A 20,221-nucleotide genomic window follows, 5' to 3' on the forward strand; every position below is an offset into this window, starting at 1 on the left:
AACATAGCAAATGTAAGGCATGTCGAAATCGAAAAAAGATGAAACTCATTGAGGGAGCTTACAATTGTAAAAGTGATCATATGGTACAAATGCTAACATGCTCATGTCCTAAAACTATGTAGGAAGTAATATTCTGCCTCTTCACAAAAGTATATTATAGCAAACAGGTGCAATAAAAAAAGTGTGATTCTAACTATGCAGTCGCAAAGCACTGCTGACAACAATATTTAATGAAAAACTACAAAAAAACAGCGTGATTGAGTCCATCTCACACACCCTCTGGGATGATGACTAAGAAAGAGTCCTGGGACAACTTGAGCCAAGATTTATACTGGAACTGGATACAAAATAACCATAGACCTGAATATAGATGAAGAAATGTATATACATCTATGAAACTAAGAAAACATTATTTACATGCTGCTTGCAACAATTGCATGTAACTAAGCATTAGTCAAGAAGAATCACATTTATAATCTGTTTCATTTATAGGTCTTTATGTATAACAGATATGATGGATACATCATAAAAGATCATCTAATAATTGGGGCATAAGAAGCAATTGATTCAAATGATTTTGAATGATTAATTGAAATGTGTTAAAAGGTAATGCTCATGTAGGGGAAATAAAATTGTTCACTAAAAAACAGACAGTGTCCTACGTTAACAGAAAATTAATTATTTCACAATATTATTATGCACTTGTTTTCCAATATTTCACAGCAGTAGCATTTATTCCTTCTTCAAAAATTGTGAAATCAGAACACATGAAGTAAAATTTTGTGTTTAGCTTGTAACACTGATGATGAGTGGGTATTAATGTTGAAATCAAAATGGTGGTTGGTGTTCTGAACAAGGCCATGGAGGTAGCTGAAACCTGACAGCGCTGGATGTATAACAAAGTTAACTGGTTATATCAGCATCCAATACTGATTGCCATCACCTCTTTGGTGCGATAGGTGTGGGAGGACAGGAAAAATTCAGGTTAGGTAGAAAGCATCATTTGTGATGAAAACTATATTCAGTAACAACTTCAAATTGAAATGAAGTAGCCACGAAGCATGATGAAACCTTCTCAGTGCTAGTTATTGGAATTCATGGGACAAGAATAGTCCATTACAGTAGTCATGGTTCTACAGAGAAAGTCGTGTTACAGAGGGCAGGTAATCAGTCCTGCAAAGAGGTATTGTTGAAAAAGTAATAATTTAATCCTAATTTTGAGGGATCATTCTGATTGATGGGGGAGAAGGAGTTCCAGAATTTGTGCTCACTTTCCGAGAAGGACTGCTTAAAGTTTTTTTTTTTAGGACATGGGACTTCAGGTACTAATGTGTCACTCCTTTGAAGATGGTATTTTCCCCAAGAAATGGCAAAATGTTTAAAAAAGTAGTTGAGGTCTTTGAGAGAAGAGATTTATCATTAAGTTGTGAATAATGCCGGCCAGTTCCAGGGTGCTTTTTGCTTTGACAACCATTTTAAGGATATTGAGATATGTATAATATGGTCATACTTCCTTGAACTAGAGATTAATCTAGCAGCAGCATGTTTTCATGGTAGTTAAATTGAGATTACGATTATGAGTTAACAAGGAGTTGCCACAGCCTAATCAGGCTAGAACTAGCAGTTGAATGACTTGTTTAGTACCATGCATGAGTATAATTGGTAGTAGAGCTCCTTTTATTGAGTAGATTATATGGGATAGAAGAATAAGTTCCATGTATAATTGGACACCTAAACATTTAGCATAGTCTTTGATGATGGACAGGCAGTTTGGAATGCTGATGCTATTTAACCAAGATTGCACAGGAGCATTGATGTTGGAAAGGAGCATTCAGTAAGAATTTCATTCTCAACAGACTTAATTTAAAGCGTGAGTCATCCATTATTGGATTCTGTCTAAAATAAGAACCAGTAATTCAATGTCTGTATGTGAAGAAACTAATAAGTGCTCCCACGTGCTGTCCATTGTAAGAGTGATCAGAGACGTTAGAGTTGTTAAGGACAATCCACAGGTGGCATTTGAGAGGGATGCCATTCAATAGTTTTATGGTGTGTTACTGGTTGTCAAGGTAAGAGGACAACCAATATAGCACTAGCTCTCTTGCACCCATCCCCTCTTCCAGAATCTTGAGTAGATGGAAATGGTTGATGTGTCAAGTGCTGCAGAGAGATCTTAAAAGGTGAAAAGGTAGATGTTACATTTGCCCATAATAAAGTGAGCATTATCAACAATTTGAAGTATAGTTGCCTGGTGTAGGAAGTTGGCTCTGGATGTACTATTTCCAAGTAAGAAATAGTGTGCACAGAGTCCAAGGGTTCCCCTTAGAGGTAAGATAGTGGCAAAATTAGATAATTCTAATGCTCTATTTTGTGGTAGTGTGGTCGAGCAGTAGGCTTATCAGAGGGTAGTGTTAAGCATTTGTTGTACACACACAGGCAATAAGTGAGGAACACACACTCAAAGACTTACTCCAAGCCAATAGGTTTTTATATAGAAAAATATATTTTGGCAGCCCACCATTGGGGGTTCAAGGCAACCCCAAAGTTACCACACCAGCAGCTCAGGGCCGGTCAGGTGCAAAGGTCAAAGAGGTGCCCAAAACACATAGGTGCCTATGGAGAACAGGGGTGTTACGGTTCCAGTCTGCCAGCAGGTAAGTACCTGCGTCCTCGGGTTCAGACCAGGGGGGTTTTGTAGAGCACTGGGGGGGACACAAGTAGGCACACAAAGCACACCCTAAGCAGCACAGGGGCAGCCGGGTGCAGTGTCCAAAGCAGGCATCGGGTTTCAGGTAGGAAACAATTGAGGGACCCGGGGGTCACTCTAGCGGTGCAGGCAGGCACAGGGGGGGTGGCTTCTTGGGACAGCCACCACCTGGGCTAGGCAGAGGGTTGCCTGGGGGTCACTCCTGTGCTGAGGTCCGGTTCCTTCAGGTCCTAGGGGCTGCAGGTGCAGTGCTGGTTCCAGGCGTCGGGTCCCTTGTTACAGGCAGTCGCGGTCAGGGGGAGCCTCTGGATTCTTGCGGCAGGCGTCGCTGTGGTGGCTCAGGGGGGGTTGTCTCAGGCTACTTTAATGGCTCGCAGTCACCGGGGAGTCCTCCCTGTGGTGTTTGTTCTCTGGATCTCGAGCTGGGGGTGTCGGGTGCAGAGTGTGAAGTCTCACTCTTCCGGCAGGAAATGTGAAGTCTTTGGAAGTTGCTTCTTTGCTGCAAAGAAGTAGCTGGTTTTGAGCAGAGCCGCTGCTCACGGGAGTTTCTTGGTCCTCTAGTCCAGGGCAGTCCTCTGAGGCTTCAGAGGTCGCTGGTCCCTGTCGGATGCGTCGCTGGTTGCAGGTTTTCGAATCAGGAGACAGGTCGGTAGGGCTGTGGTCAAAGCAGTTGTCGTCTTCCGTCTTCTCTGCAGGCTTGTAGGTCAGCAGTCCTTCTTGTTTCTTCAGGTTGCAGGAACCTGATTTCCTTGGATCTGGGGTGCCGCTAAATACTAAATTTAGGCCCTGAATACTAAATTTAGGGGTGTGTTTAGGTCTGGGAAGGCAGTAGCCAATGGCTACTTTCCTGGAGGGTGGCTACACCCTCTTTGTGCCTCTTCCTGTGGGGAGGGGGGCACATCCCTAATCCTTTTGGGGGAATCCTCGAAAACTAAGATGGAGGATTTCTAAAGGCAGGGGTCACCTCAGCTCAGGACACTTTAGAGGCTGTCCTGGCTGGTGGGTGACTCCTCCTTGTTTTCCTAATTATCTCCTCCAGCCTTGCCGCCAAAAGGGGGGGCAGTGGCCGGAGGGGAGGGCATCTCCACTAGCTGGGATGCCCTGGGGCGCTGTAACAAAAGAGGTGAGCCTTTGAGGCTCACCGCCAGGTGTTACAGTTCCTGGAGGGGGAGGTGTGAAGCACCTCCACCCGTACAGGCTTTGTTCCTGGCCACAGAGTGGCAAAGGCACTCTCCCCTTGTGGCCAGCAACATGTCTGGTCTGTGACAGGCTGGCAGAAACTGGTCAGCCTACACTAGAAGTCAGATTGGTATTCAGGGGACATCTCTAAGATGCCCTCTGGGTGTATTTTACAATAAATTGCACATCAGTGGATGGCATCAGTGTGCATTTATTGTGCTGAGAAGTTTGATACCAAACTTCCCAGATTTCAGTGTAGCCATTATGGAACTGTGGAGTTTGTGTTTGACAAACTCCCAGACCATATACTCTTATGGCTACCCTGCACTTACAATGTCTAAGGTTTTGCTTAGACACTGTAGGGGCACAGTGCTCATGTACATATGCCCTCACCTGTGGCATAGTGCACCCTGCCTTAGGGCTGTAAGGCCTGCTAGAAGGGTGACTGACCTATGCCACAGGCAGTGTGAGGTTGGCATGGCACTCTGAGGGGAGTGCCATGTCGACTTAGTCTTTTTCTTCCCACCAGCACACACAAGCTGTGAGGCAGTGTGCATGTGCTGAGTGAGGGGTCCCCAGGGTGGCATAAGACATGCTGCAGCCCTTAGAGACCTTCCCTGGCATCAGGGACCTTGGTACCAGGGGTACCAGTTACAAGAGACTTAGCTGAGTGCCAGAGCTGTGCCATCTGTGGAAGCAAAGGTACAGTTTAGGGAAAGAACACTGGTACTTGGGCCTGGCTAGCAGGGTCCCAACACACTTTCAATCAAAACTTAGCATCAGCAAAGGCAAAATGTTAGGGGGTAACCATGCCAAGGAGGCATTTCCTTACATCTGGTTCCTGCAGCCCATTCTAAAACCTGATTGCAGATTGTCAAGTAGATTGTTGTTATTGATGATTTCTTTAATTGGGTTTCGATACAGCTTTCAAGAATCTTGGACTGAAAGGGAAGATTTGATGGTGGATGATAGTGACTGAAATTTTTTAAGTCTGTTTTGTTCTTTTTCGGGATAGGGACATTTTCCATGATGATGACCTTCGAGAGCATGGTTTTGGGTTGAGACACGACTTGTTCAAACAGACAAGTACAAATATCTTGGAGTCGTCATTGATAAATCAGGGAACTTTGTGCATCAACGAAAACCCCTATTGGGAAAAAATCTAGCCATAGCGCTATCCTTAAAAAGACTAAAAAAAACCTTAAGTGGGCCATCATACACCACCCTCCTAAAAGTGCTAAAAGCCAATCTCCTGCCCACAATAACATACGGGAGCAAAGTATAAAGAGGAAGAGATGCAGACACCTTAAACCAAGCAGTGTGCAAAATTTACTGGATGATCTTCAACATTCCCAGTTTCACCCCCCCCCGCCCTATTGAGACTGGAGTTTGGCCTACTGAATCAATCCTTGGCATGGCACAGTGCATATATAAACGTCTGGAGCAAAGGCCGTGCTGCCACCCTGGATACCCTCAATTACTATATGTGGCAAGAGCTGGATCGCAAGAACACCTCCCCATTCAGAACCCACTTAGACGATTCACTTAAGAAGACAGGGCTCACTGATATTTGAAAGACCTAATCCCACACAGTGCCTTTAAGAAAGCAGCAGGGAAATCAATTAGGCTTCACTCACTACTGGAGGACAAAGCAATCTTCTCACGGAGGTCTCATGCATGGATGACTTTGCACACCTACACGTCTGTGGCACCACAGTCATATGTAGGCCAGGGCTTTGCGAGAAGAACAAAGGAGCAATTCTTAAAGTATTGTCTTGGGCTCTTACCACTTGCTTTAAATGCAGCTCCTTGGTTAAGGGACATAGCCAACTCTATCTGCCGCCTGTTTGGTGAGGACACAGAAGATCTCCTCCATATCCTCTGCTCATGCAACCATCTTGTGCCAGAACAAAAAGCCCTACTTGGGAATATATTTAATGAAAAAGGCATTCAGAAACGGAGACAAGCAGTGATGGCGTGTCTTGCATCTGGAAACCTGCAGCTGAACTGCGATTTAGTGAAGTTTCTATCACTGGTGACGCAAAGGCAGCATTTAACAAAACAGCACCACTCACTCTGCGTCTCACAGGAGGATAGTGCACAGCCAATGCCTGACAATAGACTCTAATGGTATCAAGCGATGCTCTACTCACACTGGAGCAAGCAAAGCCTTAAGCAGCAATCTCCCATTATATTTGAAAAACAAGCTCCTATGAAGCTCATATCAAAATGATTGGAGATTGCGCATAATCCATTGATGAGGACTCAGTTACTTCACAAATATTTTTTAAAGTGTTTGCATATTTTTACCATTTTGTAATGGTTTTAAGTAGCTAAACAATATACCTTTACCTGGCCTTGATTATTTTTATGGTAAGTGATGATGCTTTCGGATAGACAGACATTGATAAGTTTGGTCAAGAAAAGAGCAAAGGTGGTATGTAGTTTTTAGCTGGTGCGGGTGTCAGAATTGGGTGGATTGTTTCAGTTTAGTTATGAATTTGTAATGCCCTTATACGAATTCTATCAGGATGGCTGTTAAATTCCGATTCCATTCCAAGATAGCAGAAGTTACTTCTTAACAGATTAGGAGAGAATTCAATCATTTAAATGTTGTGCTTAAGGAAGACAGTGGAATTTTTGCAGTTAATTTCACAATTGTTACTAGTGAGGGCATTTGGTTAGTAGACTGTCTCACAACACCTAAAGGTTTTCTAGTATGATTTCTGCAGAGGTTAATCTCCAGTAAAATGTATGATGCTTTGTCTTCAAAAATATGGTTCTTGTACTCACATTCTCCAAATAGGGTTTGCTAGAGTGGGGTACTGGCATCCACTTTCTACTACTCTAAGGGCTTTCTTTTTGAAGTTCAGTTGTTTAGTAACTCACCACCCTAAGGAGCTGGGCCTGACTCATTCCAATGTTTTGAAGTCACATCTTGTATGAGCAGGGATTCATGGTTTAGATTTTGGTCAGTCATGTTGTTGACAACTTTATTGTTCTTATGGCACAGATGGACAAGGATGTGTTAGTTGCTAGCTGTTGGAAATTGGGTTACTGTTTGAGGGTGTGAAACCCTACTCAATCATCAACAATTTCTGTTAGGATGAGGCACCAGCAAACCCCAAATTAACCTGTGCTTAACCCTCTGGTAGCATAGCACAAAATCAGTCAGGCATTACTTAAAGGTAATTTGAAAATTATTTATGCAACACTTCAAAGAGTAATAAAGTCAAAACACAACAAAAGAAAAATCCCATACCTATTTAGAAAAATAGAGTAACATTAAAGAGATTAGTTGAAATCAACATGACAAAAATCCAATCAGTAGAAGCAGAGATACAATTTGAAAGATTTCAGGTAAGTAAAGTGCCTAAAGCAAAAAGCATCAGTAGCTGCTATGGTTGTGCAAGACTGGGTGATAGTTACAAGTTCAGATCGACTGTGATGGAACTATGGTTGGATATAAGGTCCAGGTTTGTCCCACTGAAAAAGATATCTTTTAGAGTCTGATGCAAAATGTCCAGTATGCAGTGGAGGAGCCCGCGAGGAGCAGGAAGAGCATCACAGATGGTCATCAATGTAGCCTAAAAAGCAGGCCAGGCATCAAAGATGGTCATCACTGTAGAATGAGGGTCTTGTCAGGTGCCGCAGACGGTCGTTGCTGGAGGTTTGGATTGCTGATCACCACAGGCTGTAGCGCAAATGCAGCTTTTGCTTTGCCAGAAGTCCCAGGTGGTTGCTGTCGCCTGAAGAACCTGGTTCACTGGAGCGTCATGTTGGCGGGTGGTGGGGGTGGCAAGTTTTTGGCATGAACAGAGTTCAGATCCACTCTTCCTTCTCAGCAAGCAGGGCAGCATAGTAACAACGCAGCAAAGTAGCAGTCCTTCCAGTACAAAACCTGTACTAGACATAATAAACACACCCTTGCACTATGACACACATGACGCAAGGCAGGCTTAAAGAGTTCCATTTCAGTGAGAGAAACAGCACTATACCATGTGAAGAGATGGTGCTGCCCTGTTCTCTTCCCATCATGCACATAACACGGCACAGCAACACTGATTTATGTGCTGCTTTGCAAGCTATATTCGTAAATCTGCCCCTTTGTTGCTTCTCTCTATTTGCATTTTGTTACAGGATCACTAAATATTTTCTCAGATATTGACAAATTGAAGAGTGCATTGAACATAAACATAATTAATGCATGCTCAATATATCTTTGCTTTCAGTGTATTTATTACTCTATTTAGGAGCATTTTCTTAAATACAACTGTAATTGAATCACTTATAAACCCTAAATGAGTAGTCATCATTTTCATTATTTGAGCTTGCCTGGTAAAGATGATAGTAACACTTATTTCTGCAAGTAAATGCTACTGAGCAGAAAAAAATGTCTAGTAACCTGGTGAAGATAATGGAGCCATACTCAAATGCATTTATGTACATTAAGAGTTAATACAACAGTACTCTTTTACATTATTCTAAATGCCTTCATGAATCATCATATAAGTACTTAGAGGGCAGATTGTTTTCCATTTTTACTAACTCTATATCAATAATATCTGAGTATTCCCATTCTAGTTGTTTTAGGCCATTTCACATGGGCATGTAGGTGTACATGAAAGAGTAATACAGACATACTACTTTACACACTCAAAATGCCTTTATGAATAGGGCTCTTTGTATATTCTGCTGGAAATCCACCCACTTCTGAGGGGCAATATTTGTTATTATATGTCCTGTAAGCGCACACAATTTACACTCAAAATATGTGTACACACAAACACAAATACAATGGCACTCTGGGTCAGATGTGTGACCGGTAAAATGCATTTTCCCCTGTAAAACCCTACTTTGCAAGTCAATAACCTATTACCAACTTGCAAAATAGGGTTTTCAAGTCACTATTACGAAGGGGCATGTCAAGGGTGTCCATTACTAATAGCAACGCTCAGGGGTATCTATGATTGTTTTGTGACTGGAATGCAGTTACAAAACAATTGCAGTTTGCCGCATCTTCAAGTAAGTGGTAAGCCAGCTGCAAATGGGAAAGAGTCCCCATGGGACCCTTTCCCCTTTGTGAATGGTAGAGGAAAAATGTTTTAAGAGCAGGCAGTTTACCCTTAAAAAATGAAACAAAAACTTTTTGTTTTTTCTTTTTGAATCACATCCCATTTTCCTTTAAGGAAAACGGGCTGCATTTGAAAAAAAAAGTTGCTTTATTTTAAAACAGACATGTTGGTCTGCTGTTCCTAGCAGGTCCCCATCTCTATTTTACTACCCATTACCAAAGGATCGCAAATTGAGACCGGCGTCATGAATATTGATGAGGCAGATCAATTGCTACCTGTTGGACCTGGCTTTTTGACAGGGACATCCCCAAACTTTTTGCCTCCTTCCTCCTATTTTTTCTGACCTGTTGTTGTTGGCTTTTGACCTCTGGACACTTTACCACTGCTAACCAGTGCTAAAGTGCATATGCTCTCTGTGTAAATTGTACAACTGATTGGTTTATCCATGATTGACTCTTTAATTTACTTATAAGTCCCTGGTAGAGTGCACTACATGTGCCTAGGGCAGGTAGATTAAATGCTACTAGGGGGCCTGCAGCACTGGTTGTGCCACCCACCTCAGTAGCCCCTTAACCTTGTCTCAGGCCTGCCATTGCAAGGCCTGGGTGTGCAGTTTCACTGCCACTTCGACTTGGCATTTAAAGGTACTTGCCAAGCCTAGAACTCCCCTTTTTCTATACATAAGTCACCCCTAATGTGTGCCCTAGGTAACCCCTAGAGCAGGGTGCTGTGTGGGTAAAAGGCAGGACATGTACTTGTGTGGTTATATGTCCTGGTAGTGTAAAACTCCTAAATTCATTTTTACACTACTGTGAGGCCTGCTCCCTTCATAGGCTAACATTGGGGCTGCTCTCATACATTGTTGAAGTGGCAGCTGCTGATCTGAAAGGAGCAGGAAGGTCATATTTAGTATGGCCAGAATGGTAATATAAAATCCTGCTGACTGGTGAAGTCGGATTTAATATTACTATTCTAGAAATGCCACTTTTAGAAAGTGAGCATTTCTTTGCACTAAAATCTTGTTGTGCCCTTCAATCCACGTCTGGCTAGGTTTAGTTGACAGCTCCTTGTGCATTCACTCAGACACACCCCAAACACAGGGTACTCAGCCTCACTTGCATACATCTGCATTTTGAATGGGTCTTCCTGGGCTGGGAGGGTGGAGGGCCTGCCCTCACACAAAGGACTGCCACACCCCCTACTGGGACTCTGGCAGACAGGATTGAACTGAAAGGGGGCTTGTGCATTTCTTAGAGACTCTTTGAAGTCACCCCCACATCAAAGGCACAACTTAGTATAAAACAGGGCCTCTGCCCTACCTCATCAGACACTTGCTGGAGAAGAAACCTGAACCAGAAACTACATCCTGCCAAGAAGAACTGCCTGGCTGCTCAAAGGACTCACCTGTCTGCTTTTCTACAAAGGACTGCTGCCTTGCTGTTGGCCTGCTGCCTTGCTGAACTCTTGTCTGGCTGTAAAAGTGCTCTCCAAGGGCTTGGATAGAGCTTGCCTCCTGTTCCCTGAAGTCTCAGGACCAAAAAGACTTCTCTCTTCCTCTTGGACGCTCCGTGCGCCGAACTTTTCGACGCACAGCTTGTTCCGCGGCAAGAAAAACGCCGCACACCGACGCTGATCGACGCGACGTCTTCGGGACGACCGAAACTTTGACGCACGGCCTCGCAAGGACAACGCCACCCGACTTCCCAGGAGAAATCGACGCAACGCCTGCCGTGAGATCGAAACTTTGACGCACGGCCTCGCAAGGACAACGCCGCCCGACTCCGCAGGAGAAATCGACGCGACGCCTGCCGTGAGATCGAAACTTCGATGCGCAGCCCCGCAGAACGACGCGCAGCCGGAAAACAAGCAGGAAAATCCACGCACAGACCCGGGACATCTGGTACTCCTCGCAAACCACAGTAAGAGACTGTCCGCGCGCCGGGAAACGACGCCCGACTCCCCGCGTGGAAAATAACGACGCAAGTCCGTGTGTGCTGAGGAGAAATCAACGCCCACACCAGTTTTCCACGCACCTCTTCTCCTGTGGCCCTCTGAGGAGATTTTCCACCAGAAACCAGGTACTTTGTGTTTGAAAGAGACTTTGTTTACTTTCTAAAGACTTAAGACACTTTCTATCACTTTTCAGTGATATCTTTACAAATTCGTATTGCAACTTTGATCATTTTGACCTGAAGATACCCAGATAAATATTATATATTTTTCTAAACACTGTGTGGTGTATTTTTGTGGTGTTATGCTATGGTGTTGTATGATTTATTGCACAAATGCTTTACACATTGCCTTCTAACTTAAGCCTGACTGCTCGTGCCAAGCTACCGGAGGGTGAGCACAGGCTGATTTTGGATTGTGTGTGACTTACCCTGACCTACAGTGAGGGTTCTTGCTTGGATAGAGGGCAACCTGACTGCCAACCAAAAACCCCATTTCTAACACTACCCCATTGGAAATCTCTAAATGTGTCTGTGACACATTAGCACATTTACTTTTGCACAAATTGTGAGTCGCACAACTTTGCAATTTGCTAATTGGCAAAAGGAAATGGTTGTACATCTGGCTTTCTCTCCCCTCTCTCTCTGTAGCTCTCTCCCTCTCTACCATAGGCCCAACAAAGCAACCTTTGTTTTTGATACAGTCACAAATAGTTTACCCTTTAGCCATTTTCTCTGCATTTTGATGCTAGAACCTTTAAATTGTATTATTGATTCTTGATCCATAATACAATGAATTCCTTTTATGTATCCATTACAACAATAGGAGGAAAACATAATGGTGCAGAATAAGTAATACATTCTAGGTGTAAAAAAATAAAGTAGCACATCTTACCAGTCTTCGACTTTTGATTGTTGGTTTTATCACTTTATTATCATTTTGTTTTGTGGTGTAAACAGCAGCTTGTTGTGTAACAACACCCTTTGTCGTTGAGGATCCCAGGATGGCATTTGACTGTGAAAAACATTTGTTCAACAAGAATGTCACTATGTGTTGAATACGGAATACTTAAGTAAGATGTTTTCTCTTTCAAAAACACATTGTCAGGTCCCACATCAATCATCATTTGCAGATATCTTAAAGAACCACTAGTCCCTAATTCTAAAGACGTTTTACTGGACTTTCTTGACTCCGTACAAAGGAATGCATGCATTGTACTATTTTGTAACCCTTTGCATTACATTATGCCTGTACCAGGCATAATGTATGTAAAGGAGGCATTCCCCGACTAGGGGGGCTGAAAAAGTGGTGCAAAAAAATCTAAGAGATTTCTTTGCGTCATTTTTTTCGGCACTTTTAACACCTGCTCAGAGCAGGCGTTAACAGGAGGCACACCATTGTTTACAATGGGCCTCAATGGGCTTTGCAGGATTAGTGTCAACAATTTTTACTCTAATCCTGCAAAGCTCTGAACTAGCGTCGAAACATCTGACACTAGTTCCCTGAGTACCGCCATGGTGAGCAGTTTATTAAATATGGTGCACACATGGTGGTGTTAGGGGGACACTAAGGTGTGCAAGAAAAGTGGAGGCTTAAATAGTTAAATGAGTACAACAGAACTGCAATGAATATTGAGCGTAGAAACTCTGTCTGTAAACATAAGCTATAAATGTTGGGTCATTGAATCATCAGTAGAATATATGTGTTTTACTTCTAGAGCTATCACGTGTGTCCAAACGTCCTCAATGTAAAAAAATGAATACATACCTCTACCATGGACACATGCAGAAACAAAGCCATATACATGGCAACCGGCAGTGGACTTGCATCTGAAAAATTAAACAAACTAGTTTTATTAACAAAAACATACTTAGATGTGAGCATGTCCACAGATAGCATCTGTAGTTTGGCCATACAAAATAAACATTAAGAAAGCATGCCTTCGCCCAGTAAATAATTAACCGTTGTTGACTATATCTATGCTGCCTCACCCAGGCAGATGTATGAAAACACTGCAATCTTTTTTTTTGCCTGACTAATTGAACTCTTCCTCTATAACTTGAAGTGGCATGTGTAGTGTCGGGCTCGTGACAGAACGGAGCCACGAGCACTGCCATTTGGCAATGAGAAGTGAGGGGTGTTCGGTGTCAAACCCTCGGAGTTTTGCCATTATGTCGCGACCCAAGGGTCACATGATAGTGTGTAAATAAATAAGGTGTGGCCAACGGGCATGGTCTTTATGGTGGCTCGGAGCAGCAGCAATATGAGAAAACGCCCATCGATCTGAGGACCGTGTTAAACAATTTATTGTGAGTCTGTAATTACCTGAAGGATCACGCGTACACTGCAGCACGAAACAGATTGTGTCACACGACACCACAGCATGCTTATATGGGAATTAAAACAAAAAGTATCATTTATACAGAATGAAGAAGTGCGTTCGCTGGTGTGAATTTGCCGGGGAGAACATAAACATGTGTGCACGTGTGTCTGTGCATGGACAACGCCAACATTGAAGGTACAAATCAAAGTCAGTGAATTTACAAGGTGTTTATTAGGATATTATGAATATATCTATACTCTTGGGGTCTTATGTACAGTTGCACTTCCACAGAGCTGAGCTCTTGTGTTTTTTTCAGTTTACACTGTACAAGCACATACCTTTAATTCAGCATTTCTCTGAATTAGTGTCTGAATTTCAGGCAGTACATCAATAGTTGCTTCTTACTGTTTCCGGCAGTGCTGTCTAAAAATCATGCACTAGCTAGGATAAATTCAGAGTGAAATGCCTACCTTTCAGACAGTGCAAACATATAAAGACACTGATACACTGACTAAGCTAGAGCAACTGTTCATGATATCACCCAGCAGGGCCATCTTTAGGGCGGTGCGAGCGGTGTGGCAGCACCAGATACTGACCTGGATTGGGGGCACTGACCTCGGGGGGCGCTGTGTTTAGCCAGAACTTACAAAACTTGTGATTTAAAAGCAGCTGCTGCAAAGTTCCTTGTGCGTCCAGCCTTAAGGAAGCAATTAAAATGTCAAGATACCTATAGAGATTAATGTTTCTGCTAGGGACAGAGAGATGGGAGTTTTGTCTAGCGGCAGCTTTGACTCGCCATAATGTAGTGTAGAGGGTTAATATGCCTGTTACAAAGAATATGTCTGTAGTCTATATGGACAGCTGAGTCAATTAGTAAAGCCATCCTTTACAAGCGCTTTAAAACAAATGAAAATATGTGAGAGGAGCTATGGAAAGATGTGGGGTACATTTGCCGGGTGATAGTGAGTGAATCTGAGGAGGTGGTCATTAGGTTGGGGCGCCAAAAAAAGTCACAAGGGGCCCCACCAGCACTAAAGCCGGCCCTGTCACCCAGTAAGCATGCGGGCTGTGGAGGTGCAGCCGAACCACTGAGAGGCCTGCATCAAACCCCTAACAGGGACAGAACCCACAAGCTGGAAGGCACTGAAGCCTGTGAAAACTCAGAGGGACAATTAGTTAGCAGGTGTTTGGAGGGACCAATCGGCAGGGCCTCCCCTGAGGATGCAACCAATTTATGGGGGCAGGTGGACCCCCAAAAAAAGAAAGAGGCAGGAGCCTTAGCCATTGGAATTTGGAATTTGCCACCATTAGAGGGAATGCTGCAAATCAGGACTGCAGGAGAATCAACGTACCAAGTGCAGGCTACACGATCAGTGCGACAGTAGCTGGGTGCTTTGCATGGATTTGGGATCTGTTGGTGGTGGGCAGCTGCGTGTGGAGGTGCATCCTGCCTGTACTAATTCACAAATTGGCTAAGTGAGTGGGCAGCAGAATGTGGGAAGCGCACTACCTGTGCAGATTTTGTGGCTTTAAAGTTGTTCAATGGCATTGAGTGGAGCGTGCTGCCTGTGAAGAACCCTAGCAAGCTTGTGTTAGAAGAGCATGTGCTTAGAGCTGAATGCTCTGACTGTTTTTTCTTTTAAAGTCAGGCAGCAATGTGGTGAAGAGCGAGCTGCCCACGTAGGTTTCCTCTGCATAACTGTGCAAGCAGGCAGTGGCATGAGGAGAGAGCACTGCCAGTGTGAGGAGTTCTAAAGGTGGGCAGCAGTGTAAGGAGAGTGCACTGCCCGTGTGAGGAGTTTAAAGGAGTGCAGCAGCGTGACGAGAGTGCACTGCCTCTGTGAGGAGTTTAAAGGTATGCAGCAGCATGAGAGCACACTGCCTGTGTGAAAAAGGGGGGCATCAGCGTGAGACGAGCGCGTTGCTCATGTGAGGGTCAAGAAAGTTGCCCTCCCTCCAACTCACCACCTCATAAAGGCCTACCAAGCTGGAGCTCCTGAAGTGTGTCTTGCTATGTGGAGGCAAACGGGCAAGTGACTGGCCGGGCCTTTGCCCACCGAAGTACTGGTCCCAGCCCTCTCTTAAAGGGCCCACAACATAAAGGCATTGCTACAGGAACTCCTCTTGCTTAAAGGACCGGCAACTTTGGAGGAACAAGTGCCCTGGTATAGCTACACAAACTTTGAGCAGAAGGGTGTGGGCATTTTGCGGCCAGAGTTAAGTCACTCACCACTTTGTAATACGGATCAGGGTAGTGAGCCCTTGGGAACAACACTAGGAGTGAAGTCCAGCAAACAGTAAATACCAGCCTTGAGCAGGAGGCCATGATGCCTGGATCCTGAAGTGTTGGCATACGTCCTTGGGCCTCTGGGAGTGAGCATCGCAAGCCCGCCAGGTATAGGAGTAATGATGAGGATTGCAAGGGAAGCGCAGAGAACCAGGACAACTATGAGGGACCAGAGATGGCCAGAGTCCTGCAGGAGCTGATGGATAGAAGCCAGAACTTGGTTGCAAGCCAAGGCAAGAAGTAGGCCAACAAGCAGGTATTGGAAGCCTTCCAGCTGGATAATACCAGGGAGCAGACAGGAGCTGGCAGCAGGAGGGCTGGTAGGCCCCAAAGTCAAGGTCCTCGAAGCAGGAGGCATGCAGTTGGGATGGTGGCCCCCGCTGAGAGGTCTACAAGGAAGCAGCAGGTGCGGGCACATTGCAGGAGGAGACCCACAATACAAATGCCTATTTCGGAGAGGGCTTATGACACCGAAGAGGACAGCGACCATGGGGGGAAGATGGTGCCAGTAGCAAATCCAGGGGAGGCCACGAGTTCCGTAGCTGAGTAAACTGGAGTCAGGACAGGAGAGAATGGTAAGCCAGAAGTGCGCAGCTTTTCAGGGAAAGGGGGCAGGCTAATGATGGCATTGAGCCGAGTACTTCTGGGGTGACATCAGGAGGGACTGCTAATAATGATATGCAGTAGGGAGTACTGAATGCAGCAGTGCAAGTGGCCTTAGAGCACTAGGGTAACTCAGTGGAGGGAGCAATGGGGCAGCCAGGGCAACACAATGCTGGATAATGGCACGGTGGCCAAGGGCCATGGGGACAGAGTTTACCACCATTTGCCTGTGCGCCATGGTGGCCATAGCCAAACACAGGGAACCTGTTAACACCACCTGGCCTTCCATCTTTTTGGCATGGAATGGGTCCATTGGAATGTCAGTACAGGTGGGCAACCAGTGCGACCTCACCAGCCACAGGGAATTCACAATCAAAGAACAGAAGAAGTGACAGCTTTGGGGCAGTCTAATGTGGGGGCCAGCAGAGTACCCCAAAGGCAAGAGGTGAGGCTAGCAAGCAAACAGGCAGCACAGTAAGTAAGGTGCCCGAGCCACAGGCTTCCTCTGATCCACAAAGGTTTGGGTTATGGGTAATGCAGCAGTAAGGGGGAAGATAAACCAGCTAGTGAGTACATGAGACCTTCACCAGGCAACCCACCAATGATATTCAGGGGGACAGGTCTGGCTAGCCTCTTCTCATGGAACAGGACACTAAGGGCCAGATGTAGGTAGTTCTGATTTTGCGAATCAGAAATTGCGAGTCAGTGCGACTCGCAATTTCTGATTCGCAATATCGGATGCAGAACGGTGTCCACTGATCCACAAAGGTTTGGGTAATGGTAATGCAGCAGTAAGGGGGAAGATAAACCAGCTAGTGAGTACATAAGACCTTCACCAGGCAACCCATCAATGATATTCAGGGGGACAGGTCTGGTTAGCCTCTTCTCATGGAACAGGACACTAAGGGCCAGATGTAGGTAGTTCTGATTTTGCGAATTGGAAATTGCGAGTCGTGCAACTCGCAATTTCTGATTCACAATATCGGATGCAGAACGGTGTTTCAGACACCGTCTGCGATTCGCTATGGGTTAATATTAATATTAATATGAATATTAATATTAATATTAATGAGGTGGGTCACATTTTGCGACCCCATAGCGAGTCCCTGCACTCACAGGAATGGTGGGTGGCCTGCTGAAGACAGCAGACCTCCATGTCTGTGACTGCTTTTTAAATAAAGCAGTTTTTTTATTTATTTTGCAGCCCGTTTTCCTTAAAAGAAAACGAGTTGCAAAATAAAAAAAATACCGAAACCATTTGGTTTCGTTTTTTCAGAGTAGGCAGAGTTCCATAAGAACACATGTAACATTACATTTTTATACTTCCCACTTTTAAATACGGGCAGCATGCCAACTTAGGGGTAACGTTAATATTTAAAAAGAAGTTTAGACCTGTCAAAATGTTTTTCCAAAGGTTGAATTGATTTAAAAACTTCAGTGGTTTAGTACATAATATGTACTTTCCACCCAAATAAATACCTTTGGACATATCTTGTGTGACATTTGAACACAAGGTATACACTCATGGTTTAACAAGCAATACTGGAAAATTAATTTCATTACTTCGAACACCCACAGAACCCGCAGGTCTCCAACATCATCTGTGCTGCACAATCAACTTCAGTGCTTATTCTGAGATCCTTACTGGCTTGAATGGGACATATCATCCACCTCAACTATTGTTGCTTGTCCACAAAACTGCATGACTGAATACTGTGATATCTGTTTTATCGCATTACGCTAATATCAGCAGTCCAGAACAAACTCAAACCTACAGACCAACTGCCCAATCAGATACATTTGATGAGGAGTAGATACCTATATTTACAGAGCTCCACATATCTCTTGAGACTAGATACCAACATTCTTAAGTGATCTAAAATCTGAAACCCATTTCTATTAGCTTGACTATTGACATGCAAGGTTACAAAACCCCTGTGACTACGCAGAGCTAAATCCCATGTCTTGCCCCCATACTCTGCCAGCAGTCATCTTTTCAGTTTTCTAAGATCTATGTCAGTTACCTGTGTACAAGAATCATGATGCTGCCCCTCCTGAACACCAGGTTTTATTCATCATCACAAAGAGGATGACCTAATCCATCAGAACCAACTCACCCCCCATGCCTGGCTTCTGCTGGAACAAACTAACAGGAATCAGCAATTCCATTGGTTATCCTCTTTTTCTGAACCAACACTGTAAAGCACCCTCCATGGACAACAAATGTGGTTTGTCAAACTTTACCAAAAGTAAATACAATAGATTAAACAACACCTTTGCCCTCGGCTGTAACTTGCATTCTCACGTACAGTTTTCCTTTAATCAAATAAATAACCACCTGCATATGATAAAACATAACCACAATTAATATTCAGCCCTTAGTCTCTTTAGTCGCAATCTTAGATGTTCCCCTTTTCACTGATGTAACAATAGCCCCTGCAAACCTCACGCAGCAGGGGGTCCCTAAGTTTCAGGGACCCCCTTCGGCACAGTACACTGTGCACAGGCAGCAGGCCCCTAGCCGGAGAGCACCTGACTGGGTCGCGGGTGGCAGGGGGGCTTTGTATGCTTTGCAGTGGGACCACTCAAGATTCGTTACACCACTTTTCCTTTCTGCGTCCATTGCATAACATGCATCAACTTCATAAAAAACAAAGCACATGTGACTGAATTTACCAAAATTCTACCACATTTGTTGATTGAAAACAAAAATGCGCAGCCTACGAATAGTATGATGCCCAGTACAACAACATTTTACAATTTAGGCCCTCGCGTCTGGGTTTGACAATGCAGCTGTCAATCGCGATTGCTAGCAATATTCATAGAGTAGACCTTGGGTGCCTCCCTCTCCGCCTGTGACTTTCTGTCCAGCGTCTTTCCACAATTGCCTTGAGATTTTGTCACGCACTTCTTACCTCAACTCAGCAGAGTATTCAACTCTCACTGAACGTTATTGGCTGTTTTGGTGCATCCTTCCACCTCCATTCAAGTGCTCGCACTGTACAACTATGGACGTGTCTGTGTGCTTCTGCTGACTCCCTCCTGTATGCCTTCTTCTAATATGCTAATTCTGCGTACATTAGCACTTTAAACCCAGACCTACTAGCTTTGCCAATGTATGTTTTATATTTGGTACCCCAAATGGTACCACACTATAATAATGGAATTTGTTTTAAAAGAGTATGAGTTTTTAATTTCAATGTATTACGTAATACTAGTTTTATGGTACACATTTTTCTAGTTTAGACAAAAAAAAAAAAATATAGATTTAAATAGCATTTAAAAACTACAACAAAACCAAACGTATTGAATTTGTGCAACAAAAAAATCTCCTACCTTTCATTGTTAACCACGTTTGAAGAAGATACCTGGCGAGATCAAGGGAGACAAATGTACCCGTGCTCTGTGGCAGAGGGAAGCGTTCTTCCATTTATATACATACACTCACACACACACCTGCGTACTCACTCACACATCACGCGCGACTTCCTGTTCACTTAATCAGCACTGAATAAAAATGATCCACAGAAAGATAACAGTAAACTCATGATGCGTACTTGCAAAGCCGTTCACCTTTCTATGAGTGTCCGTCCAGCTATTGATGAAACGTGCATTGTACCAGTGACTCGTGAGCGTCGCCGTACTATGCGTAATCACCAGTAATTACAGTTCTCCGGATCTGACGGCCGGCAAGGATTATATAACACGAAGTATGTGGTGTAATACTTTTTCTAGTTTAATTGTCTCCGGAACTTTTATTGGAAATTGCTTATTGTTGTGGAAATCCACGTGCTCCTTGGTTAATGCTGTTTCATCGGCATGTGACTGGACTATATTATCCAGTGGTACCACATTTGCCAAGGGTTACCGTGTCACGTAAAATTCAGCACCTAATGTCTGCTAGATAATACCTCTTGTCGCGTTATCTAGCTCCCATGTGCTCGAGCATTCTGGGACAAAAGGGAAAAGGTTTTATCTTTTGCAGTGATATACTTCATTGATAGCTTTCTCCATTCCTTTATGTTGTTTAGCGCTAACACAACCCACCATTTCCACATTTATGAGCCTAATTATATGAAAGAATGTGTCCGATTCTT

General features: G+C 44.1%; 1 protein-coding gene across 1 annotated transcript in view; it reads right to left on the reverse strand.

The window, feature by feature from the left end:
• Nucleotides 1–19,539, reverse strand: part of LOC138296724 (serotriflin-like) — a 150,215-nt gene extending 130,676 nt beyond the window's left edge. The window contains exons 1-3 of the mRNA XM_069236125.1: nt 19,461–19,539; nt 12,679–12,740; nt 11,806–11,925 (exon numbers count right to left, since the gene is read on the reverse strand). Coding sequence (XP_069092226.1) covers nt 11,806–11,925; nt 12,679–12,740; nt 19,461–19,467 — 189 coding nt within the window. The 5' untranslated portion in view covers nt 19,468–19,539. The remainder of the gene's footprint in view (nt 1–11,805; nt 11,926–12,678; nt 12,741–19,460) is intronic.
• Between the last annotated feature and the right edge of the window lie 682 nt (nt 19,540–20,221).

Source organism: Pleurodeles waltl, chromosome 5 (assembly GCF_031143425.1).
Source record: "Pleurodeles waltl isolate 20211129_DDA chromosome 5, aPleWal1.hap1.20221129, whole genome shotgun sequence".
Lineage (NCBI taxonomy): Eukaryota > Metazoa > Chordata > Amphibia > Caudata > Salamandridae > Pleurodeles > Pleurodeles waltl.